General features: G+C 37.1%; 1 protein-coding gene across 8 annotated transcripts; it reads right to left on the bottom strand.

The window, feature by feature from the left end:
* On the bottom strand, positions 1–26,004 carry ZNF624 (zinc finger protein 624). 8 transcript variants are annotated; one of them, XM_058283430.1, is made up of 7 exons: positions 25,898–26,002; positions 23,621–23,759; positions 16,702–16,790; positions 14,211–14,276; positions 8,817–8,943; positions 7,757–7,852; positions 1–3,729 (listed from the first exon to the last, which is right to left on the bottom strand). In XM_058283430.1, exons 2-7 carry the CDS (start codon positions 23,646–23,648, stop codon positions 1,523–1,525), a joined length of 2,613 nt encoding a protein of 870 aa, XP_058139413.1. In that variant the 5' UTR covers positions 23,649–23,759; positions 25,898–26,002; the 3' UTR covers positions 1–1,522. The 8 variants fall into 8 exon arrangements, with proteins under 8 accessions (XP_058139413.1, XP_071066398.1, XP_071066399.1 ...); XM_071210297.1 differs by having other exon boundaries at positions 14,217–14,276; XM_071210298.1 differs by having other exon boundaries at positions 23,617–23,759; positions 25,898–25,983.
* Between the last annotated feature and the right edge of the window lie 1,412 nt (positions 26,005–27,416).

Raw genomic sequence — 27,416 nt, 5'->3', positions numbered from 1 at the left:
TTTTCCCTGTTTATGTAAATATTACGTTTATTTCAAAGGAAAACTTTAAAAATAAGAAAAGCACAGAAAATAAATAAAAACACAAGACAGTCTACCAACCTTGAAACAATCATCTTTTTAGAGAACATACCTTCATTCATCTTCCTCAAAAATACAAATACATTTTACATTGTTTTATACCATACATACTACATTTACATTTTCTCGTTTTACAGTTTTAATGGATTTTTCCCCTGTATCTCCCACTTCCCATTTTCTGCCTCCCCTCAATGTAACCAATATTAACATACTGGCGCCTACCTCCATACATCTCTCAATGCTCATCTAATATCTCTCTCTCTCTCATGCACACACACATACATATATAGGGCTGGTCATTATTTTAGGAAAAAATGAAATTTTAAATATATACACAGCTCTGTAATAAAAGAAACTACTTGTTAGAACATTGTGGAAACTCCTTGAAGTCATCTAGGCATAGATCTCATTTTTTAATGACTTCCATGTTAACCCATAGTATGGATATATCACAATTTATTCAATTCCTACCCTATTGATGTGTATTAAATTTGTTTACAGTGGGGTTTTTTGCCTCTAAAAGCAATATTACAATAAACATCCTAATTTTATGTATTATGTGTTGAAGCTTTTATTTCAATGGGATAAGTTCCCAGAAGTGAGACTCCTAAGTCAAAGATTATGTATATTTTTAAATTTTCAATGTATATTGCTGAATTGCTGGTGCAAATATAAGTTGACCCAACCTTTCTGAAAGAGTGCACCATTTATCAAACTCCAGTAGCAAAAGATCTGATTTTAACAACTCAATAAGGCTCAAGTGACATCTCATTGATATTTTAATTTGTATTTCCCTGAGCACTATTTAGGTTGAAGATCTTCTCATATATAATTGGAGTTGTTTTTCTATGAATAGCCATCCTAGTACAGATGGATTAAAGACTTTAGTATAAAAAAAAATAATCAAAATCTTAAAACTAAATTAAGGATACCATGTATAACCTAAAGATTAATGAGAACCTTCTATCTAAAAGAGCAAATCAAGAATCTAAAATGGAAAAGATATAAATATTTTACTATAAAATAACTTTGTGGCTTCCTTTGCTATATAAAAAATGTATAAAGACAAATGTTAACTGAGAAAAATATATGCAACACATGATGGATTAACATATACAGAGTATCCAGAGATTTATAATAAGACTGACAAACCAACAGAAAAATAGGCAAAAAAATTTTGTTAGGCAATCCACAGAAGATAACATGTTGAATTAAAAAAGTATGAACCTGAAGGCTTTCATTTGTCCATTATTTTTCTCTAGTGTGAATTTTCTTATAACTTCAAAGATTAATATGGCTAAATCAATTTCCACATTCATTAAGTTTATATCACTTCAGTGTGTATTTCTGGTGAATTACTCTAGAGAATTTTCCCATGTTCATGAAAATATATAGCTCCTAAGATTTTTCCTGTGGAGCTGACATCTAAATGAATCCTTTTTCTCTATATAAACTGAGTTTCTCTCTGATGTATTCTTTGATGTACAGTAAGGCTTGAGCTACTCCTGAAGGCTTTTCCACATTTATTACATTTATAGGGTTTTTCTCCAGTGTGCATCCTCAGATGTACAGTAAAGTCTGAGTTAGTCCTGAAGGCTTTTCCACAATCTTCACATTTATAGGGTCTCTCCCCAGTGTGAATTCTCTGATGTAGAGTTAGCTGTGATAGAGTAATACAACCTTTTCCACATTCCTTACACGTATAGGGTTTTTCTCCAGTATGTGTTCTCCAATGCACTGTAAGGTATGAACCCCTCCTGAAAGCTTTCCCACAGACATCACATTTATAAGGTTTCTCTCCACTGTGGATTTTCTGATGTTCTGTGACATGTACCATCTGGCTAAATGCTTTCCCACAATCACTACATTTAAATGGTTTCTCTCCAGTATGTGTTCTTTGATGAAGATTAAAGCTTGAGTTACTTGTGAAAACTTTCCCACATTCATTACATTTATAGGGTTTCTCTCCAGTATGCCTTCTTTGATGCACAGTAAGCTGTGATGTATTAGTAAAAGCTTTCTCACATTCATTACACTTATATGGTTTTTCTCCAGTATGGGTCCTCTGATGTACAATAAGATATGACTTAGTCCTGAATGATTTTCCACAATCATAACATTTGTATGGTTTCACTCCAGTATGAATTTTCTGATGCTCCTTGAGATTTACCATTTTGGTAAATGCCCTCTCACAGTCAGTACATTTATATGGTTTCTCTCCAGTATGAATCCTCTGATGTACAGTTAAATGTGATTTTATTCTGAAAGATTCCCCACATTCATTACATAGATAAGGTTTCTCTTCAGTATGAATTCGCTGATGTATAATAAGAGATGAAGACCGTACGAAGGCCTTTCCACATTCATTACATGTATATGGTTTCTCTCCAGTATGCATTCTGTTATGTACAGTAAGGTATGAATAATTAATGAATGCCTTCCCACATTCATTACATTTATATGGTTTTTCCCCTGTATGGATTCTCTGATGTTCTCTGAAATTTGCTATTCGGTTGAATGCTTTCCCACATTCATTACATTCATAGGGTTTTTCCCCAGTATGAGTTCTTATATGTACAATGAGGCTTGAATTACTTCTATAGGCTTTCCCACATTCATTACACCTGAAAGGTTTCTCTCCAGTGTGAATTCTCTGATGAACATTAAAAATTGTGGTATTCTTGAAAGACTTCCCACACTCATTGCATTTATATGGTTTCTCTTCAGTATGGGTCTTTTGATGTACACTAAGATATGACTTATTCCTAAAAGCTTTCCCACAATCATTACATTTGTAGGGTTTTTCTCCAGTGTGAGTTTCTTTATGTCTTGCAAGTTTTGACTTATCACTAAAAGCTTTCCCACACTCACTACATTTATAAGGTTTCTCCCCAGTTTGAATTCTCTGATGCTGATTAAGGCGGGCACACTGGCTAAAGGATTTTCCACAGACATTGCACTGATAAGGTTTCTCTTTAGTATGAATTCTCTGATGTACCATAAGAGATGAAGAAGCAATGAAGGCCTTTCCACATTCATTACACTTATAGGGTTTTTCTCCGCTGTGAATTTTTTTATGTTGGCTAAGATATGAAAGCTGACTGAACATTTTCCCACATTCCTTACATTCATAAGGTTTTTCTTTAGTATGAGTTATCTGGTGTTTAATCAGTAATGACCTATAACGAAAGGCTTTTTCACATGTAGTACATTTATATGGTTTTTCTTTATTTATTTTCTTTTCGGAAGTAAGTTCTGAAGCCTGCATTATGCCTTTATTGCCCTCAGTATCCTTGCAAACTTTCTTTCTCAAATGGGTATTTTTAATCACATCTAAATTGTCTGTGAAATGTTTCTTATATGTTGGCCATTTGCTGTAGGACTCCACTGATTCTTGGAAAAGAATAGATTCAAAACTAAAGCCCCTGTGGCCAGTGGGAGTTTTCTTGTATGTACCTATTCTTTGATTCAAATGACTCTCCTGGCCATTTTGCAATCTCAGTATCCTGTCATTCCATTTCCATGATCCTCCCAAACTGGAATCCCATAGACCACTCTCTGTGAGTCTCTCCATTATGGTCCCCTGTGATATATCTTCAGAAATATCCTCTATTGGTACTGCATCCTTGGTTTCCAGTTTAGTCTCCAAGCCTGTGGTGGGTGAGAGAAAAATCAAATGACTTCTATTTCCTCAGGTGGGGAGACCTCACTAAGTAGAATAGTAAAATGGAAAACTGGCCTAAAATGAATACATGGCTTTAACTGCTTGAAAATTGGCAGTTAATAATAATGTCTTATGGGATCTGACATATATATATAATTTAAATACATAATGTCAATAACATGTGAGGTAAATGGGATAAACTGATCTAAGATCCTTGCATTGTTTGGGAAGAGGGAAAAATTTATATATTTGACTCTGCTGACTCAATGTGCTTTAATCTCTAGGTTAACCACTTAACAAATAAGAATTTATAATTAACGTGATAGGAGAAAAGAGAAGAGTAAATGATAAAACAAAGACTAAGAAATAAAAGATTTTAAATCTAAAGTTAAGCATGAATGGTGATAAAAAGAACACAGAAAACATGAGACACAGAAAATAGTTAAGAGGTAGATTTACACATTATATAATTACATTAATATAAATTAACTAAATACTATAAACAACAAAAGACTGTCAGATTGGTTTGAAAAGGAGGAAAAAAATCTCAGAATATGATATTATAAGACAAACACATAAAATATAAGAATATAGACAAGATGACAGTGAACTGATGAGAAAAGATAAACCACACACACAAGAACCAAAAGAAAGTGTTGGAGTTTAGATAGAAAGTATTATCATAGATAAAGGAGACTGTTCATAAAATAAAATGTCCTATTTACTGGGAAGATGTAACAGTTCTTTGTATTTACCTAATATATCAGCTTCAAAATATATAAAGCAAAATTTGATGGAACTAAAATAACAAACAAATATGTACTAATGCTTGGAAACTAAAAAACCTTTATCAGTAACTGATAGAATAAACTGACAATAAGTACATAAAAGATTTTAATAGCATGATTAGCAAACATGACCTATTGACTTATCTAGAACACTGTATTCAATACCTACAGACTACACATTATTTACACAGGCATATAAGATGTTTATAATAGTTGCTATAGAGCAAGTTTTAAGAAATTTGAAAAGACTGAAATCACATAAAATAAGTTCTCTGACCACGGAAGAATTAAAGATAACAATATCATTAGAAAAGTTCCATATGGTAAAAAATTAAGAAAGCTCTTTCAAAAATCCCTAGAGTCAAAAGACATGACAATGTTTGAAATTATCAACTATTTTGAACTCAATAATTATGATGATGCTACTTAATAAATACAAGTGATATGTCCTGATAGCCCTAGATACATTATTAGAAAAAGAATGGCTGAAAATCAATGATGTAAAACATCCAACTAAAGAAGTTAGAAAAGATCAGCAAATTAAACCCTAAGAAAGTAAAATTATGAATTTTTAGTGCCTGAACTCTGAAGTTCATTTAAAGATAAGAGCACAAAGTAATGAAACAGAAAATACTGTAGGAAAGTATGTAAAAAGTAAAAAAAAAAAAAAAAAAAAAAATTTTAAAGACAAATAAGACTGATAAACCCTGGCATGACCAACTCAGACAAAAGAGAGAAGGCACAAAAATTCAAATTAGGAATGAGAGAGACATTATTTCAGATCCATTCAGACATTTAAAAGATAAACAGAGGATATATTTGCCAATAAATTTAAAATTTAGATAAATGGACCAATTCCTAGATTAAACATAACTTACTAAATGGAAACAAAATTTAATGAAAATATGAACAGTCCTAAAACTACTAAAGGAATAGAAGTTGTAATTAAACACCTTCCACAATAAATGTTTCAGATCAAGATGGCTTCTCTGTTGAATTCTATGTACCATAAAAAATACAACTTTTCCTCTCACATCTCTCTCCCCCTCTCTATAAGCTGATGATCTTGCCTACTATTTTACTGAGAACAGAGAAGCTATCTTAATGGAATGAATGCCTTGAAAATCCCGCCACCAGCTGAGCTACATCTGTACCCATTTTCTCCATGTTTCCTTGTGTTACAACAGAGGAAGTAGCTGCACTGTATATCAGAGATAAACCTTTTCTTTTCCATTCTAGATTCTACCCCTTTAATTATCTCAAAGACTTTAGTCCTTCAGAGGTCATCTGTCTTGCAACATTGATTTTGCTTCTCTTTTGGACATTCCTGTCAGCTTTCAAACATGCCATAAGAACTCCCATCAAAAATAGAAGTTTTTTTTTCTTGACTCCATGCTTTTCTCTAGCTGCTGCCCCATTTCTCTGTTCCTATTCACATGGAATAAAGAAAAACATCATCTCTAAATCTCCTCCAGTACCATTTATTCATTCTTTAAAAACACATAGTATTTGATATATAAAAATACATGGAATATGTAAGGAAGTTATGGATGGCCTCATAATAAACTCAATACCCAAATGAACTAGAATTCATTCCTTTTTCCTTTGTCACTAAACCATCACCCTAATTATCTTCATATGTGCTAAGCTACTGTAATAACCTCTTAAATGCTGTCATCTAAAATCCTTAATTAAAATCTTTCAATGTTTTCCCACGTACTTAAAATTCAAATTCCTTACCATCATCTACAAAGCCCTATATGGGTGGGCTCCTATCTAATTCTCTAATCTTATTTTACACCAGTCTTCCTTCCCCTCAAGTTATGCTTTAGTTGCAGCAGCTTCCTCTTAATTTCTAGAACACATTACATTATTTTCTGTTATCAGGTCCTTTGCATCGCTGTTTCCTTTACCTGGAATGTTCCTCTCCTTCTCTTCCCATTACTTGCTTCTTCTGACCTTTCAAGTCTCAGTTGACGTGTCACCACCTCAGAAGCCTTTCGTGACCACCCAATGATCTAAAGGAGGCAAACTCACCCCATTCTCAATTACTCTTTCATATCCCTTAATGTATCTCATAGGTAAAACTTATTGCAACCAGTATTTAACATGTATTATTTGTTAATTATCTATTTCTCAGAATTAAATCTTCAGGAGTGCAGGGACCTGGTCCATCTTATTTTATTACTGTAGTCCAAATTTACAGCATATATATGTTCAAAAAATATTTATTAAATGAATTCTGATTTTCAATTAATTCCTAGTTTGTACTCTGAATTGATTAAGAACCTAGAGGACAGGAAGAGGGTTCCCCCAAAGTTTTGACACACATGCAGGTGAAGAAAGTTAAAACAATGAGTAAATGGCTTTAACTTAAAAGTATTAAGAAGAAAGCATTTTCAGGAAAACTAAAGAAGTGGTGTTAGAAAATGGAGAAAGAGGGGAAGTGGATTTGGCTCAACTGATAAGAGCATCTGCCTACCATATGGGAGGTCCAGGGTTCAAACCCTGTGCCTCCTGACCCACGTGGTGAGCTGGCCCACACATAGTGTTGATGCACGCAAGGAGTGCTGTGCCACACAGGGGTGTCCCCTGCGTAGGGGAGCCCCACACGCAAGGAGTGCGCCCTGCAAGGAGAGCCTCCCCATGCGAACAAAGTGCAGCCTGCCCAGGAGTAGTGCCACACACACAGAGCTGATGCAGCAAGATAACGCAACAAAAAGAGACACAGATTCCGGTGCCACTGACAAGAATGCAAAGTGGACACAGAACACACACAGCAAATGGACACAGAGAGCAGACAATAGGGAAAGGGGAGAGAAATAAAAATTAAAAATAAATTTTAAAAAAATAAAACAAAAGAATTCCATGTTTGGCAAACTTTTTTAAAAAAAGAAAGAAAATGGTGAAAGAAATGAGTAAAACTTAAAATTACCTAGAGTGAACATTTTATACATGCTTGAATGAAGAAGGAATGAAGGGGTAACTATGCAAGTCATGGCCCCGAAAACGCAGAGTAGTATTGAATGGGAACCAAAATTAGAGAACTGAGAGGGTGGGGGCAATTAGTAGAAAGGGACAGGGAGAGAGGAAGAGAGAGAAGATATCTTTTTTCCCTCAGACAGCTTTGAGTAAAGTTACCAAAAGAAAAATATTTCAGATGTTCTGCTCCATCCTAGACTTATTCATTGAAATAAATCCCTTCTCCTGGTTCTTATTCACTCACCTGAATAGGGAGCTCTTGAAATTTCTCTTACTAGCACCCACGGTCCTTTCCCATCCTCCAAATGAGATATCATGTCTGGTTTGGAAACTGCAAGCCCTGTCAGAGACAAATCATTGGGATTTCACTGTGGCTGTGAGTGCAAACTACTCTCAACTTCAGTCTCATTCTTAATCATCTGTGTAGAGTGGCTACTTTTGGGAGTCCCAGGGCTGCACTGTTTAATACAGTTGCTATTAGCCACATGTGGCTATTTATATTTGAATTTAAGATAATTAAAATTAAATAAAATTTAAAATTCATTTCCTCAGTTGCATTATCTAAATTTAAAGTGCTCAAAAGCCACAAGTGGCTAGTGACTGCCATATTGGATAGCAGAGCAGAACATGCTAATGTATACTTGTACCCTAGAGAATTTAAAAGACATTTCAGGGAGCAAATGTGGCTCAAGCAGTTGAGTGCCTGCTTCCTACAAGAGAGGTCCTGGGTTTGGTTCCCAATGCCTCCTAGAAAAAACAAAAACAAACAAGCAAAACAAGCAAAGGAACCAACTCAGGGGAGCCAATGTGGCTCAATGCTTGAGCACTGGCTTCCCACATACAAAGTTCCAGGTTCAATCCCTGGCCCCTGGTACCTAAAAAATAAATTAAAAAAGGCATCTCAAAGGATTTTAACACTATGATCCAAGACTTGATGTGGTAAAAAAAAAATCATGGGGATAATTTAAGTTTAGAAAAGAAATGAACGCATTCTTTCCTCTTTACACTGATATTAATAATTACTTCCATTTATTGAAGTGTGTAGAAAAGACTGGTTCTATATTTGGAGGACTGTCAACAATCTCCAATATTCCAATGAAATAACGTATTTCTTACTCTACAATGACCAGAGTCTTTAGTTGAGATAAGGAATAGCATAACATCCAACAATGTGTCCTCATGATTATGAGATTTTGGTGCCTAAACTTTGAACCAAAAGTCAGTTAAGTATTAGAGCCTCTCTATTTTTGTCAAACCTGCTTAAACAGACAGATACAGAAACACAGAAGAGAAGTTAACCTTACCCAGGGAGACCAGATTCCTGTAATTCTCTAGCATCACATCCTTGTGCAGGTTCCTCTGTGTAGGGTCCATCAGCCTCCACTCCTCCAATGTGAAATCTATAGCTACATCCTTAAACGTTACTGAGTCCTAAAACAAATATAATGGGATTGCCCGGGTACTATACAAGACATATTAGGCAAAATAATACATAAAAAGCTGCAGAAGAACTCCAGAAATCAGAATCACCAAACGATTATGGAGATCAACCAGCTCATCCATCTAGAATGTACGAATCTCTCCAGTTAAAAGAGTTCAAAATATGAAGAGGAAGCCCATTCCATTTTCAGAGTTTCAGTTGTTAGCAGGATTTTTTCAGACTAATTTACACCTGCTTCCTATAACATCAACACATTGGGGATGAAAGGAAATGTTTTGGTAATGGGTGGCAGTGATGGAAGCATAACACTGTGAACAGGGAAACGGACTTTGGCCCAGTGGTTAGGGCGTCCGTCTACCATATGGGAGGTCCGCGGTTCAAACCCCGGGCCTCCTTGACCCGTGTGGAGCTGGCCATGCGCAGCGCTGATGCCCGCAAGGAGTGCCGTGCCATGCAAGGGTGTCCCCCGCGTGGGGGAGCCCCACGCGCAAGGAGTGCGCCTGTGAGGAAAGCCGCCCAGCGTGAAAAGAAAGAGCAGCCTGCCCAGGAATGGCGCCGCCCACACTTCCCGTGCCGCTGACGACAACAGAAGCGGACAAAGAAACAAGACGCAGCCAATAGACACCAAGAACAGACAACCAGGGGAGGGGGAGAAATCAAATAAATAAATAAATCTTTAAAATAATAATAATAATAATAACACTGTGAACATGGTTGGCAGCACTGAAGTATATAACTGAATGTGGTTAGGAGGAGAAATGTTAGGTGAGTTGTACATAGGTAACAGAATAAAAATCTTTTAAATTCCATGGACCTACATAAATAGTGAACCCTAAGACATGGACTATAGTTAATAGTACAATTATAAAAATGGGCTTTAATCAATTGTAACAGATGGTCCACACCAATGCAAGGTGTTAATAGGGTAATATATGGGAATCCTGTATTTTATGTATGATTGCTCTGTAAACCCACAATTCTCTGATTAAAAAAGTATATACTGTTTCTACTATATTATCTGGCATCAAAAAGGATTGTTTCCTGCTTCCCTAGAAAGTCTTTTCAACTAGTAGTTTTTATCCAAATTATCTTTTCTGGGTTATGGATAACCCAGGCTTATCTATATTATCAGCTATCTTTCATTACTAATATGTAGAACATGGCTTGATAAAAGATAGTTTGTAATTAAAATGGTCTAAGTAGAATCCTATAAATTCCCTCTCTGAGAAAGAAAAATAAGAAAGCATGGGACTTTGGGGAATATCTTTGGTAAGGATATGTATTTAAAAAATGGAAGAATGACCCACAAAAAAATTTTATGGTTATCTATGGGGCAAGGAGGGAAAATTGTGGGAACTAGAAAAGAAACCAGACTCTTGAATATTTGTTTTGTAGAAGTGATCTTTTCAACCATGTAAATACTCTCCATTAGTATAAAACAAAAATTTTAAATTTAAAAAGAAACACTAAAAGTTAAAAGTAAAACGAAGCCAGTTGGTGACATATCCATTCAAGAAGAACTCTCTGGGGTGCCTTTAAAACACAGTAATTTAACTACATATTCCCAGTGACATATACCCTGAGGAAAAAAAGAACTGCTAAAAAATTAACTGTTCTCAGTGAATAATCATATTGTTGGTGGTAGTGATGCTGATGCTAAGTGTTGTGTGTGTGGTGTCAGATAGAGTAAATTGGTAATTATATTGAAGTCACTGAAAACTAGTAAATTGGCATGGGAGAAAGAAGATATAGACGTAATAATATTGATAAGATTAGGTAAAAACACGGTAGTTCTGAATTTGAATTGGAAGCATAATTATAATCATATGAACTGTTTCATCTTGAAGGAAAAATAAAAGAAAAAAACATTAAAAAAATATTTCCTAGCTTCATCCACTGAAAAGACCTAGGAACAAAAAGCAATCCAGGAGCATTATGCAACCCAGATTGTGGCCTCTAAATAATACGTCCCAGAAAAAGGAACCAGGAACATTCTGTCATACTAAAAAGCAAGGAAGCTATCAAAGAACACTGGGGTTATGTCTAAGACTCAAGTAAATGATGGGACGATCTGAGCATCAGTAAGTATAATAACTGCAATGGATTTGAAAAATACCTAATACATTTAAATTCAGGAGTTGAAAATGATACTTAAATAAGAACTCATTTATCATATTTGGAGGATGTTTGGAAACTGGTAAATAAAAAGAAAGAATCAACCTTTTGTCCTTCCTTTCTTATGTTAACTATATAATAATATAATCAAATATTTGATAAGAAGATAATTCTCCTTATGGAAGTACTCAGACTAATAAATGAAGAAGGAATAACAGAATTAGAACATGACCACTTTGCAACTTCTAATGAACTAAAGGATCTAGGCAATGATTATCAGTGGCTGCCAACGTACCAGATTAGGACTCAATTGGACACTATGTACCCCAGTCGGTGTATATACTACCAATAAGAAATATTCTCCTTCAGAACAAAAACAAATCAAAAGCTGAATCTATTCAAGCCTTCAAAACTAACAATATAAAGGAAATATAGGGAACAGAGGGGCATGTTAAATAAACACATGGGGATGTAATTAGTAAAATCCAGGCTGTGGGAAATTCTAAAGCCATACTGTACAATAGAAATAAAATGCAAGCTACATACATAATTTTTAATTTTCTGATGGCTACTTTGAAAAAAACAAAAAGAAACGGATGAAATTTATTTTAACAGTAATTTTATTTAATTCAATATATTCAAAATATTATAATTTTTATAATCATGTAAAATTGTTAATGAGGTATTTTACATTCTTTTTTGCATAAAGGCTGATGTTTTTAAAAATTTACAGCACATCTCAATTTGGACTAGTTGCATTTCCAATACTCAATAACTACATGTGGTTGGTGACTACTGTATTGGATAGTGTAGCTCTAAAGTATAAATGACCTAATTTCTTGAATAAATGATTATAGGAAAAAGAAGGAGCTAGAGGGGAAACCTCTTGAAGGTGACCTAAAACATATGAATCAACTGGGAAAACAAGTATTAACTAGATATTTGATGACATGAAGGGTTACTACTAACAGTCAAATTATACCTACTATTTTAAAAAATAATCTATTAGAAATATATAATGAAATATTTATAGATGAGATAGTATGGTTTGCACTTGCTTCAAAATAATTAGTGAGAAAGGGTGGATTAGAGAGGAAATATGACTGTCCCTGAGTTGACAATTTTTGAAGACAGGCAAGATAAATGGGATTCATCAGACAACTCTTTCTGCTTACAACTGTAAGCTATAAGGTAGTGAACTGAGTAAACTAGTGAGCTAACTGAAGAGCCCTAATTAATCAGGAAAAGGTCTCAAAAGTTAGATCAAATCAGGCTATGGTACGTTCTACATCTAAAGGAATAAGACTTCCTCTGGGGTGATTTTCTGCCATTTAGATATTTATGCATGTCAAACTGTTTAAATCGATTTATTTGGATCCAAAGTCTGTGAAACATGCTTTATATAATTCTGCTAAAAATAATGGCTAGTGTGGGGCATGATGACAGTTCAGAATGTTAGCATTGGTCACTTCAGATGTAACACAAATTATACAAATTTACTGGGACTTTTTTTTCCCCATCACCAAAAGCTAAGTCCCAGGAAAGACCTTTTAAGTCCCTCAGCTCTCACCTCTAGGTGACATAGTTCCTTTAATTTTTTAAACACATTTGTAATAGCTGATTTAAAGTCTTTGTCTGGTAAGTACAATGCCTTAGCTTTCTCAGGAAGTTTCTATGGATTGCTTTTGTTTTTTGTTTTTTATTGTGTTTCAGCCATACTTTCCTATATGTGTGTGTGTACACACACATTTTATAATTTATTTGTTGAAAACAGGATGTTTCAAATAACATGATGTGGCAACTCCGGAAATTAGAGTTTTCCCCCTCTCCAAGGTTTAGTGATTTTCCTGGACTAAGTCTGTAAAGTCTGTATTCTTTATGTGTAGCCACTGAAATCACTCTTTGGTTAACTTAGTGATTAGCTACTTATTGGGAAAATATTTCTTTACATGCTCTGGACTTATAAGTCTCTCAATATTTTCTGAAGGGCTCTGTGCATGTATGTTGGAGCACACCTGGACTTATAAGCCTCTCAATATTTTCTGAAGAGCTCTGTGCATGTATGTTAGAGCACACCTGGACTTACAAGTCTCTCAATATTTTCTGAAGAGCTCTGTGCATGTATGTTAGAGCACACCTGGACTTACAAGCCTCTCAATATTTTCTGAAGGGCTCTGTGCATGTATGTTGGAGCACACCTGGACTTATAAGCCTCTCAATATTTTCTGAAGAGCTCTGTGCATGTATGTTAGAGCACACCTGGACTTACAAGTCTCTCAATATTTTCTGAAGAGCTCTGTGCATGTATGTTAGAGCACACCTGGACTTACAAGTCTCTCAATATTTTCTGAAGGGCTCTGTGCATGTATGTTGGGGCACACCTGGACTTACAAGTCTCTCAATATTTTCTGAAGGGCTCTGTGCATGTATGTTGGAGCACACCTTCTATTCTTAAGCAGGCCATTTGGAATTCTGCCTTAGTCATCACTTCTTGATTATACAGAGTCTCAAGATCAGCCATAACTTTGTAATTTATCAGTGTTCTACAAGTTAACATCTTGAGGGCCTGGATATAAATCAATAGGAAATAATAAGTCAAACAATGTAGCCACTTCTTTCTATGTCAGATGACCCGGAGAAAGGCTGGTGAGACAATAGTTGAATATGAGAATGAAAGGGCATACATTTATCTTTTGCCTTATTTCTAAGTTTTAGATAATTTTTTCTGGAAAGATCAGGTGGTTTCTAACTCACAATAAGAAAGTAAACTTAGCCAATATAGTAAAATAAAAAATCTAAACTAATTTAAACTCACCTTAAAAATATTTCCCTTAATGTTGATGTATTTTTTGGTATTTTTAATAGCATTGGGTCTCATAAATCAGAGCAAGAATCAGACTATTAGATGACAGAATTCAATACTTATCATCAGCAATTATGATGCGACTATCAAATTAGGGCTGTCAGTTCTGAGAGAAATGAAAGCTGTCAGATTGGTGCTGCCAGCCTTGGGGATACCACACCTAATAAGCAATATTGTATGCACTGTAAACCTATAATGGACTAGAACATTAAGAATTAGGGGACAGTAAAAAGAGGCTCTTTCTCTTTGTTTCCTTTTACATGCAATGCTAGGTACTACCTTTACCAATTCTGGTTCTTCTGTTTGACACTGAAGATCTTCATCTGGCTGGGTAGCTTCAGAATTCTGAAGGAATACACAAGATCTGTCAGTGACAGGCTGCCTATGACCTACAGCAGAGCCTCAACAAGCACCACTGTGGATGGGGGTGTACATGGAGGGCCGCTTTTATTGTTTGATTTAGGGCTGAAATTAAGGTCCCATCATTAACAACTGATGGTAATCTTTCATCTTGTTTGAGACAATAATAAACATACACATGCTGATATATATATAATTGTATAATTTTTAAAGGCAGCTTTTAACAGAGAACTTTTGATATAGCATAATTACCAAACAATATAAACGTACAATAAAGGCCTTCAGACACTATATAATCCTCCTTTTTCATTTGGGATGAAATCTCTTTTTCAGAAAGTATTTGTCTTATTCAAGAATAATATTCAAAAGCTACTAACAACATAGTTCTTAAACAACTGAAAACCCATTTGAGTGTCAAGTAGCCATTTAGCAAATATTTGAGGAACCTCCCATAATATTGTTTTCATACAAACCTTAAAAATTATATTGCTTATGGGAAAAACACACCAAATGTGAGCTATGGACTATAGCTAGCAATAACATTTTGATGACGCTCTTTCATCACTTGTAACAAATATTCTACAACAATGTAAAGTGTTGGTGGTAAGGTGATATATGGGAATCCTGTATGTTATACATGATTTGTTTTGTAAACTCACAACTTCTCTAATAAAATATAAACTATTTTGCCACGAGAGCATGATTTTATAAATGAAATGTAATTTTTAAAGTGGCACAAAACCTAAAGTAGATAAATATTATGAATATAATGTGAGTAATAAAACTATTTATATAAATCCAACTGGGAAAAATATTATCTTAGTTCCCCCCTCCATCATGTCTCAGCTTTTGGCTAAGATCAAGTGTAGTGTCTAGTTCCCTCCTTCTGAATTCTTGTCTAAAGAGGTACATATATTCATTTTCCTGAAAATCAATGATAATATGAACCTTAATTACTATTAATTAGAAATGAGTTTGATCAGAACAAAATACATGACTAGACAAATATGGATGGGTCTACTGATCAAAGGCAACATTTTGGTTTTTATCTTTTCAAGATTATTTTTTATTAGAGAATTTGTAGATTTACAGAAAAATCATGCATAAAATAGAGTTCCCATATATGACCTTATTAATAACACCTTGCATTACTGCGGCACGTTACGATTAATGAAAGAACATTTTTATAACTGTACTTGAAGACATCATGCTAGTGAAATCAGCCAGACAAAAGGAAAAATATTGTATGACCTCCCCGATATGAAATAATTATTTATTTTTCAAGGCTATGCTTTAAGAACTAGTTACATGTTCTAAATGCTGGCTACAAAGAATAGAAGATTATTACTACAGAGTATGACACATCATAACTTATAATGAATTAGATTTAATGGTATTAACTTTCTTCTGAATCTCCTATTTTGAAAAATCACTAGTAAAGCACAGCTTTTGTCATATTGATATCCACCTCCAACACATACACACGCACACACTCATATGCCTTCAGGAAAAGATTAAAAGACTCAGCCTAAATAACAAATTTCCAGGCTTATTTTCCAAAGCTTTCTAATCTGAATCGACAGCTTACCCATTGGTTTCTCCCTCAGAGCCTTGCCCCTAAACTCCCTACTCACCTGTAGTACCCTAACAAATACTTTACTACTATTTAAATCCCAATTATAAATGAGTACTGACTTGAATCTAACTATCTCCATGAGGTTTCCATGACCAATTTAGCCTACACTAATTTACCATTTCCTCCCTTCACAGCATTGATCATTTTCATCACACTGCTTAGCAACTACCAACAAATTATTTAACTATTTCCTTTGTATGCCTTGTAAGCTCTCCACAGTGAAGCACTGTGTCTTACACATTTTCTTTTTCTCCATGTCATCTATTAAACTTGATCACTTCTTAATGGGTAGAAAAGAGGAGATCACTGAGAGTGGGCACAAGGGGAACAGTCCTTATGAATTAAGAGTATATGTGTATACATAGATCTTTTCCCAAAACTTCCTAAAAAAAACCTCCCAATTTAAAAACATATTCCATTCTACTACCCCCAAATAACTGAAATTTCCTGGGAACAAGAAGATTTTAATATCAAAAGTAAATTTCCAAAATTTACTCTAAAGAGTCTCTAAAGAGATTGCCTATCATCTCTAAAGAGAGCCCAGATAGTCTTTGAAATACCAGGTGTCCTAATATTTGGTTCAGTAAGTATAGCGAATCCTCCTACAGACTAAAACCTTTACTTTACTATGATGAACTCAAGTTCATGGGTCAAGAAATTTGGTTGTTTCCACATGGGGAGTGGGAGAGGTAGAAAAGTCACAAGACTTCAGGAAAAGTAGAAATGCTCTCATCCCAGGAAAGTAATTCGGAAACAGAAGAAATCCCAACTTACCAGAGGTCCAACTGAAAAAACCACAGCAGTCATAATCTCTTCCTCTGTGTTCCCCTTTCTGGGAAGAACGGAATCCCACAAAGACATATCTGAGGAAGAGAAGTAAGACATGAAAACCAATCCTGCCTTGGAAAGCTTAGACTCACCATGCTAGAAATCCTAACGTTCACATGAACCCTATTCCCCTTAAGGGAACACTACAGTAGTCCCCAAGATGAGTGAGGGACAAAGATCCTTAGCAGGGTAGACATTCCACGAGGAGATTTTTAAAATAGCTCATTGAATCTTTATAACAATCCAGCTGGCATTCTATTTCCACTCCACAGAAGAGGAAAACTGAGGCTTAGGAAAATTAATCTACTTATCCGAGACCATGCAGACACACTCCTCCCACTAAATCAATTTGCTATGTGATGTGAAAGAATTCATTCTTTTTTTGCCACAACCACCTACTCATTTAACAATGAAAGTTCTAGAATCTCTTTTTCCTGCCTTTACTGTTATGAATCAATTTGCTGAAATTCTCAGAAACCTCAGATTTATGTAAAGAGAACACAAGGACTTCCAAATTTAAATGATACAAGAAACCTGACACACCTCTCCCAATCTCATAGTCAAATAGACCTTCATCTATCCTTTCCTTTCAGGCAAACCTAAATAAAAAGGAATTAGGGATTAACACTAATAATATAAGGAAAAGTGAAATTCAATGCACAAAAGCATTAAGCAGAAGTCCTTTTATATTGAAAAGATATATACCTAATAAAGATTTTATGCTATGGAGAAACAGGGTGGCAGAGATCTTGTTCAAGCACCCCTGGCCACTAAGTCTGCTTTTCTGCATTTGGATAAGGATTATCAGCCTTACTTATGCTCAGTGTGATTCAAAAACAAGAAAAGCCTGGTGTTCATAGACATTCCCTTAATGCGCAGGTTACATAAATCCTTCCAGAATGATGCTCCAAGTCCAGAGTATAAAAGGGCTATGGTATAGCAAGAATTGAACTTTCCAGATCTTGTGAGATCCTGCTCTGCAAGAACTGTTTCCTAGGCAGGTCTACTCCTGCCCCCACTGAAGCAGGCTAGTAAGATAAGGAATCAATAGACAGATCTGGAACCTGGCAAAAAGTCCACGTGTCATTCATTACCCCCAGAATGGCTGCTGGAAAACCCTCACGAGATTCTGCCATCCAGAATGAGATTTCCTCCAGAAGCCAAGGGAAGCACCAGATAGTCTCCAGGGGCCTTGTCACTGAGCCCTCCTAGGGGACTGATGGTGGGGTAATCAGTCAAAAAGTCAACAGCTGGGACTCCTCCTGTGTTATTAGCAAAGGGAGGGCAGATAATTAATAGTTTAAAAAGCAAACAAGAAGGCTTTTTGCTGTCTTGTCTTTGCCCTGTCCTGGTGCTTCTTCCTGCCTTCTGCACACTGCTCTTGCCATTTTTCCCCTGCCATAATGGCCATGCAAGTAAAACCTGGACATTCATAATCTATAATGGGAAACTGTAGTCTGTAGATCAGCCCTCCTTATCACTTTTCAGTCCCTTCCTCTCAACCTGGGGCCCATGATCTGTTATTTTCTCCCATTCTCTTCCCTTCCTGCCTTAATAAATTACTGGCCTAATTAATCCGACATGCTCTTGAAATTCATTTCTGCAGCATAGTCAAGAACCTAGAAAAAATCTGGTTACACCACCCCATTAGAGCCTTTGGGTACCAAAAAAAATCTATGCTGAATTATGCTGCATCCAACCTTCCCTTCTATGGACAATTTACTTCTATTAAGAATCTATAGCCTTGTCTTTATTAGAGGACTCCCATCCTTAAGTAAACCTTATTAGAGTATGAGTTCGTGTATATGTGTTATGTGTAGTCTTTACTAGCCAGTCCATAGCCCTACCCAAAACATTAAAGTCAAAATGAAAAATGGAACTGGAAAGAAGAGTCTTTCCTTCTACCACCACCAGTTATTTTGGAAGAGGTGCCAGGGAGATTAAAGTATCAAAGTAGAGAGGGCTTGTGGTGTGAAATGAGTGGGTCTTAAAAGAAGGTATTCCTGGGAAAGTGTATCAGTGATGTTCCTGCATTGTTTCCCTACCTGTTGGGCCTAGTGGATAATGGTCATGTCAAGGGTAAAGTGGCCTAGGGTACAGTGGCCTGTATTTTCTTGATCATGCTAGCAAGGGAGTAGGAACAACTGATGATCCTAAAAAGGATCTGAAAAGTTAACAGGCTACTTCTGGGAAAAGTAGATTGAACATATGCATCAAGTTTTGCTCTCTTCTGAAATTCCACTAAAATCAGAGGGATGTGTTTTCAAGCCATAAAACTGCATAGATGGGGAGAACAGGAGAGGCCAAAGTAACAACAATCGTTTGTGAAGGTGGGTATCAGATAGACAGGTGGTAACTTACTCGACAGAATAGAGAAAGCTGAAACCTCCACCTTCATTGGGAAAAGCCAAGAACAAGCTCCACTAAAATCAGAATCCACAAAAGGCTAAAAAATTAGTGGTCCCTTACCTATGGAAACAGGCCTAAAATACGGAGGAATGGTTGAAAGCTGATTCAAAAGTAGTTACACCCCTCTCTACATGTCAGAATCACACTCTCCCCTAACTTAGCAGACATCTGGAGGTTTTATTGTCTGGAAAGGATAAATAGAATCTTTGGCCTAGGGGACCCAGGCACAATAAGCGTGGGATTTCCACAAAAAATAAAGGTATAAAGAGACTGTCCCACTGAACACAAAGACTCTCAGCCTGTTTTCAACCACTCAGCTCCCAAATGCAGGCAGCCAGGTCTTGATCTTCAGGCGGGAGAATGAGGAGAGTGACCAGTCCAAGAAAAAAGCCCTGCAAAAATCACCTTACAGTTGATAAGTTCCACACGTAGAGCATTCTCACATCTGAACAACCAAAATTACCAGGCATCTAACAAAAACCTCAAATGTGAAAAGCTGAGATTAAAAACAAACTTGGAGACTTACTGTGGTGATTTGAAGCTGTATGTATCCCAAAAAAAACATGTTCTTAAATTTAATTCGTTCCTGTGGTTATGAACCCATTGTAAATAGGACGTCTGGGTGAAGCTACTGCAGTTAAGGGGTGACCCACCTTAATCAGGATGGGTCTTAATTTTATTACTGGAGTCCTTTATAAGCGAATGAAATTCAGAAAAAGCCACAGTAAGCAAGAAGCTGAAACGAAACCTGAAAGAGAAAGGAGAGACCAGCAGATACCACCACAGGCCTCACCATGAGAAAGAGGAGCCCAAGATCACCGGCAGCCCGACCCAGAATGCTGATCTTAGGGAAGAAAGCATGACCTTGAGGATGCCTCGATTTGGACATTTTTCCCAGTCTCCCAACCTAATAATCCCCATTGTTTAAGATAACCCATTTAATGGTCTTTGCTTAAGCAGCATAGGAAATTGAAACACTATTAGGGTAAAGTAATCAAAACAGTGTAGTATTGGCAAAAGGCTAGACATACAGATCAATGGAAAAGAAATGAGTCTAGACATAGACCCGCACAAAGTGCTACATTGATTTTTGACAAAGGTGCAAAGGTAGTTCAATGGAAAAAAGACAAGCTTTTCAACAAATGGTGAACAATTGGATAGTCATATGCTAAAAAAACAAACCTTCATTAGTACCTCACACTATATACAGAAGGAAAAAAAAAAACCCAAAACCTCAAAATGAACCAAAGACCTTAATGTAAAACCTAAAATTGTAAGAGTTATTAATGTAAAATCTAAAAGTAGGAGAAAATGTCATGACATTGCATTAGGCAAAGATTTCTTTGATATATCACCAAAGCACAATTCATAAAAGAAAAAAAATTGATATCCTGAACTTCATCAAAATTAAAATCTTCTGCTCTGTGAAGTACAGTTAACCACCAGACTGGAAGAATATTTTGTAAATCACATATCTGACAAAGGGCATATATCCAGATTACATAAAGAACTCTCAAAATTCAATAAAAAGAAAACGTCATTTAAAAATGGGCAAAAGATTTGAACAGAGGCTTTACCTAAGATACCCAATATTAGGGAAATTTACAATGGATCTTAAAAAATCTGACAGCACCAAGTACAGGCAAGGATGGGAAGCAAATGAAACTCTCATACATTGCTAATGGAATGCAAAATAGTACAGACACTTTGTAAAACAATTTGGGAATTTCTTAAAAAGTTAAACATATACTTACCATATTACCTAGCAACCCCATAAATATACACAAGTGTAATGAAAACATGTGAACAAACAAAAACTTATGTGTAAATATTTATAGTGGCTTTATTTATAATAGCCAAACACTAGAAATGTCCTTCAACAGGTAAATGGGTAAACAAGCTATGGTACATCCATACAATGAAATAGTACTCAGCAACAAAAGGGACTAACCATTGATAGGTGTGACAACGCAAATGAATCTCAAATGCATTATGCTAAGTAAAAGAAACCAGATTTAAAAGGTTTTATATGGCATTCTAGAAAAGGTAGGAAATATAAGGACAGAAAACAGGTCAGGGGTTGCCAAGAACTAGGCATTGGGGTAAGAACTGACCACAAAGGAGTATGGGCAATTTTTTTGGATGCTGGAACTATTTTATATATTGATTGCAGTGGTAGTTACATGATTGTATGGATTAGTCAAACCATGTAGAACTGCATGCTACAATAGGTGAATTTCACTGTATGTAAATTATATACCAAATGAAATGAAAGAAAGGGAGGGGAGGAAAGCATATGTAAGAAAAAAATTTTAACTCTTTTCAGAAATCATACTGTAGGTAGAAGTATTGGTATTATTATTCTGAAACGTGTAATGAAGTAAAAGCAAATGAGTAAATATGTGATATTTTAATTCTATCTTCTCCTGTGTCCTTGAGAACCAAGATTTCAGGTGTGAAATAAATGAGATACAAGTGTAAGACAGAAAAGAATAAAAATAACCCCGTGGTCCTGAGTTTTAATTTGAAGTATACAATCATGAGAGTCTTCCATGACTGGTTCCAGATGCAGGCAAAATATTAAAAGATGAGCCTCCAATATTGGGTCACACCGGTTAACCAAAATAATTTTTCTAGAGCTGTGTCAAAAAGATTCAAGAGACAATTTGAAGAGGTTCCCTCTGACCAAAATAGGAACAATTTGAACGTCAGTAAGGTATAATAACTGCAATGGGTTACTATTAATGCAAAGAAGTTTAACTAATCATCTCTAGACAATGGTTCAGAAATAATTACTTGAAAATTAGTAAAGATTTGTAACGAAAGGGAACCAAACAGTAGATGAGAGGAAGTTTGTTTTTATACAAGTATTTCAGCTAACAAATGAATTAATGGGTCTAAGCTAGAGCTAGGCATTGAACACCAACAGCTACTCCTAATACAAAAAAAGATTTTGATTGTGATTATATACCCCCTGTGGAATGAATACACCACCATCTATGATGCAGTCTTGTCAAAACTCATCTAAGCCAAAGATGATCAAGCCTATAGATCCAACTAGCAATTTTCAAGAAAAACAGGAAACAGAAAAATATTTAATACCATGGGGATGCAATCAACAAAACAAAGACCATGGGAAATGGCAGGTCAAATGATACAGTTTCTTCAACAGGAAGAAATAATAAAGGTGAAAGCAGAAACTAATCTTAAAAACAACCAAAATACAAATAAGTAGGAGATTGTAATAAATAAAACCTTTTTAAGCTATGCCAATAAAAATAAAATCTCCCTAAGAAAAAATTTTTTCACTAATAAATTTTCTAAAGCTGACTCAAACAGCAGAAAACTTAAACAGGTTAATGTAGCAGACTTTTAATTGCCTTCTAACATTCAGACTCCTCTTCTATTTGACAGCACCTTGAAGTTAGGCCACACAGTGAGATATCTTCCTGCCTCCCCTGCAGTCAGGTGTAGCCATGTCACTAAATTGCAGCAAAAGAGATCTGAGAAAAAGAGATGTGTGCAACTTCCAGGCCACATCTTTGAAAGGGAGCTGTTGCCCTCCACTTCCTTCACCCTCCCAATGGGGCTGAAATGCAAACACTACAATTCTGAGCCCACTTCCACCACAGGGAGGGGGTCATCGAACTCTAGGGGATGGTAGAGTAATAAGAAGGAAGGAACCTGGGTTTCTAGAAGATCCAACAAATGGATCAGAAGCAGCCTACACCTACCCACCCTCACCACTGCCAGACAGCTACTAACTCAGATTTTCATGTAAGAAAGAAAGAAACTTTCACGTTCAAAAACTGTTATCTCATCTGTTAAAGCTGCCAAACTAATTTCCTAATTATTATAGTAAATGGTCATAAAAGGAAAATTTCAAGTTATCAAGGAAGTAGGGGTTAAATCAAATCAAATCAAGGAAATAGACGAATATCTTAAGAATGCAGTCTTTTTTCCATGACACTGGGGTTTCATTAGGCACAGTGAAAAGATTTTGTTGGAAGAGAAACAGTAAGAAATTGCCAGAAAATACAGTGCAGTATGGAGATAGGACTTTAATAAAGAAAGAATTATCTCAGGGATTTTTACATTGAAGCCTCAAGGTTACCAATAAAAGTGGTATTCCCTTATACCAGTGTTTCTCTACATTTATTTTGGTCATGGATCACTTAGCAAAACTAATGAAATTATTAATCCTCTCTCAGAAAACCCCCACATATAATTAAAGGGGTCTCAGATTTGAAGATATACAAAATTCGCTAGGCATGCTTATTAAAAAGGAAATTCTTTGGTTCCATCTCATCTCTTCTAAATCAGGACCTCTACTTTAGGAGTGGGGCAGAGAAATCTGAATTTTCAACAAATAACTCAAGTTCTTACCTTGAGAGATACTGTCCTAATGTTAACTCCTGAACGTAAATTTACACACTTGAAAATCAAATTTACCTACGTTTTATCAAGAAGACTCCGGGGCCCATGCAAAGTTGTGGCCCTGCATTAGTTCCTTCAGCAGTGTTTCTGCTTCAAGCCTGATGAATGTATCTGGAACCACACTTCATTCACATTTCAGTAGCAATACTCTGCCAAATCTGAATACAATTAAACAATAATTAAGGTTGTTCTAAGAAATATTAACAACTAAATATCAATACCAGTAGATTTTAACTTTTGGGAGGTTGCAGACCCATTTGAGAATCTATAAAAGCTATGAACTTTGTTCCCAGAACAATGCACAAAGATTTCTGAATGTGTGCATAATATGCCTATTTCAGGGAGTTGGAAGATTCCCCCGGCCAAGTCTACACACTCATCCCCAAATTAAGAAGTACAGTTTTATAAGGTCAGGGAAAAAGAAATGGGCTAAGAGAAATAAAAAACAAAAAATACTTTTCTTCCCAAACACAAAAAGCTGACCTACACTGAGCAACATAAGACATTTTCAGTCCCAAAGAACTAAAATAGTTTTCTGCACCATTAAAACTCATTCTGAATGACAAAGTCATTTCTTTTGAAATCAGTCATGAAAATAAACTCCTCAGCAATATGCCATATAGATACTGCTGGTCAACTATGCTTAAAACCAAAAAGTGCAATAAACATTTTTTAAATTTTATAATTAGAATTAAAAAGTTATTTTAAAAATTCAATATATTGGAGGGAAGCAGACTTGGCCCAGTGGATAGGGCGTCCGCCTACCACATGGGAGGTCCATGGTAAAAACCCCGGGCCTCCTTGACCCGTGTGCAGCTGGCCCATGCACAGTGCTGATGCACAAGGAGTGCCCTGCCATGCAGGGGTATCCCCCGCATAGGAGAGCCCCACCCACAAGGAGAGAGCCCCACCCACAAGGAGTGCGCCCCATAAAGGAGAGCCCCCCAGGGTGAAAGAAAGTGCAGCCTGCCCAAGAATGGCGCTGCACACACTGAGAGCTGATGCAGCAAGATGACGCAACAAAAAGAAACACAGATTCCTGGTGGTACTGATAAGGATAGAAGCAGTCACAGAAGAACACACAGCGAATGGACAGAGAGAGCAGACAACTGGGGGGGAGGGGAGAGAAATAAATTTTTAAAAATAAAATAAAATTCAATATATTCAGCTTGATCTGAAATGTGTAAAATGTAGGGGGGGGAGGGGGGGAAGACTGCAAGTAAATAAGCCAAAACGATAGGGAGACTTCTGAGACCTGAAATTGAGGTGTTCACCTTTCTACTTCTCCATACTTTGCACGTAGTCCACAAGTAGTATTCATACATACATAGGAGCTTAGTTAGGATAAAATTCCAGGGTGGCTGTCCACACGCCCAGATTCTAATCTTTGACTTGGCTGCTGTAGAAATGTGACTGCAGGCAAGGCACTGGAGCACAGTCAATTTCTGTTAACTTACTAGCAAATGAGGTTATCCACATCTTATGTGCCCACTTTCCCCTCCGACATCATTCAGAAGAAATCTAGGCCAATACCCTCCAGAGTATTGGAGGGTATTTTTTTCACAAATATTTTTTCTGGATGTTCTGACTTCATCCAAATCCCGTCTTCTCAAGACTACACGAGAAACTTCACTGCCAGTGGTCGCCAAGCCCGTGTCATTATTTAAAATAATGATGGGTCCACGTTCCTGCTGCGAACTTCAGCGCCACAGACCACTCAAGCATTTCCCAACCAACGCAATGATCCACGGCCATGCCACGGAGAGAGGAGCGATTTACAAGTGATTACTGGGAATGCCATAACATGTACCAGCAAGGAAAGGCTGGCTCCGGTGAATCCGAGGCCCGAGAGCGCGCCCACCTGTCGGGTAGCGCTGGTCATCAAAGGCGAAACCCAGGTCCGTCCCAGGCTGCTCAGAAGCCAGGGCGGAAATTCTCCCCCAGCCTCGCCCTCGAGCCCTAACTGCCTTCTCCCCCAGCAAAGGCCCCGGCCTGGAAGGAGGAGGAGAAGGCCGGGCAGGGGCCGGCCCGCCTCGCCGAGTGACAGCCCGGGGCCCGCTCCCCGCGCTCCCGGGCCCAGCGCCGCGCCGCCCGCCAGGCCCTCCGGGGAGGGGCGGCCGCCCCGCGCCAGGCGAGGGGGCCGCGGAGGGCGAGAGCCCACGGCCCTGGCCAGCGCTGAGGCCGCGAGGAGACAGCGCCGACACTCAGGCCGGCGGCCCTGCCCCAGTCCTCCCAGGGGTGGGCGGGTCTGCTCAGGGACAGCGGCTGCGGAGGGAAACGGCGGGGCGAGGAATACCTGGCGGCCGAAGAGAGGACAACAGAGGGCGCTGGCAGGGCACGGCGGGAACGCGTCCAGCAATGGCGCCGGCTCGTCCCAGCCAGGCCGCCAGGCCGCCAGTGCGCGTGCGCAGCCCCGGGAGCGAACTACGCTGCCCAGAATCCCCAGTGCCGGCGCTCTCGCCCGCTCTGAGTTTGTCAGGGAATGGATCAGCAAATTAAATTAAACAAACTTTTATTAAGAGGTTACCACCATGAGTCAAGCACGGATTTAAGCACCAGCGAGACATGCGACTAGAGAAAGCCAGGGGAGCAGATGTAGCTCCTGTGGTTGAGAGCCTGTTTCCCATATTCGAGGTCCTGGGTTCAATGTCTGTTATCTCCCTAAGAAAAACAGATAAATAAAGCCACTGAGAGAACAGATAGGACTCTTGTAGGTTATTTAAAGACCAGAAAAAAACAAACGTCAGGAGATGCTGCAGGAGTTGTAGCTATGTGTCCATGCTTTTGCTTGTTTCCTCAAGAACTGGAAAATCCAAAATCTTGAGGAAAAACCGATATTGCCTTCATTATAAATTCTGGGTCTTTGATCCGGAGTTTCCTTCCTTAGCTCCTCCAAGTTACAACAACAACAACACATTGTTCTTTATGACCAAAAAAATATGACCAAAAGGTCATATTCTCCACAGCTGGCAAGCTGAGAATCCTTAAGTATTCCAGAGCTACTTCACTAAATGATGAATCCAGTTCCTCTCTAATCCATTCCTACCTTGTGTGCCTTGGATTAAACGCACACACACACACACAGCCTGCTGCTTGATTATGTGTGAGACCCACCTACAGGGTAAATCCACTCCAATGGCGATCTGCAAGGAAATATAAAGCTTAGTAAAAGTGAAGATTGGGCAGAATTGGGATCTTGAGATCTCAAAATATGCAATAACCCAGTGGCCCTTGAACTAGCAGATGGGAAATGCAAGTGGGAAATTGGACTTCTAAAGATGAAAGGTACAATCTCTGAAGTGAAAAAAATACTGGATCTAATTAAGGGCAGATTAGGCACCACAGAAGAAAAGATTAGTGAACTTGAAGACATAGCAATAGAAACTGGACAAAAAACACAGAGAGAAAAAGGACTGAAAAATGAACACAGCATCTATGAGTTGTGGAACAATGTCAAGTTACCTAACTGTGTGTAATTAGAATCCCAGAAGAACAACAGAGTGGGGAAGCAGAAAAAATATTTGCATTTTCAAAATTTGATGAAAATTATAAAACTACAGAGCCAAGAAGCTTAGTGAAATTTAAACAAAAAAGGTAAAAAAAACCAACAACACAACAACACCAAAGCACATAATCAAATTGCTGCTAACCAGTAAAAAAGGAAACTCTTTTTAAAAAACAGCCAGAGGAACAAAGATATGTAAATACCAGGAACAAAATAATTACTTCTCATTAGAAAAATAAAAAGCAAACCAAAAGAGAGTGGACCTTTAAATTACTGAATGAAAAAAAACCTGTTAATCCAGAGACTTATA

The sequence above is a fragment of the Dasypus novemcinctus genome, chromosome 21 (genome assembly GCF_030445035.2).
Source record: "Dasypus novemcinctus isolate mDasNov1 chromosome 21, mDasNov1.1.hap2, whole genome shotgun sequence".
In the NCBI taxonomy this organism is placed as follows: domain Eukaryota; kingdom Metazoa; phylum Chordata; class Mammalia; order Cingulata; family Dasypodidae; genus Dasypus; species Dasypus novemcinctus.
This window is presented reverse-complemented; position numbering and strand designations above follow the sequence as displayed.

What these genes read in the sequence shown, in the direction of transcription:
- ZNF624 (XM_058283430.1), bottom strand. Translation starts at nt 23,648, where the DNA reads ATGGGCCCCGGAGTCTTCTTGATAAAAC. An exon ending in CGGAGTCTTCTTGATAAAAC is followed by an intron (nt 16,791 to 23,620) that starts GTAGGTAAATTT and finishes TCTCTTCCTCAG; the next exon opens with ATATGTCTTTGTGGGATTCC. An exon ending in TTCAAGAGCTCCCTATTCAG is followed by an intron (nt 3,730 to 7,756) that starts GTGAGTGAATAA and finishes CACCCACCACAG; the next exon opens with GCTTGGAGACTAAACTGGAA.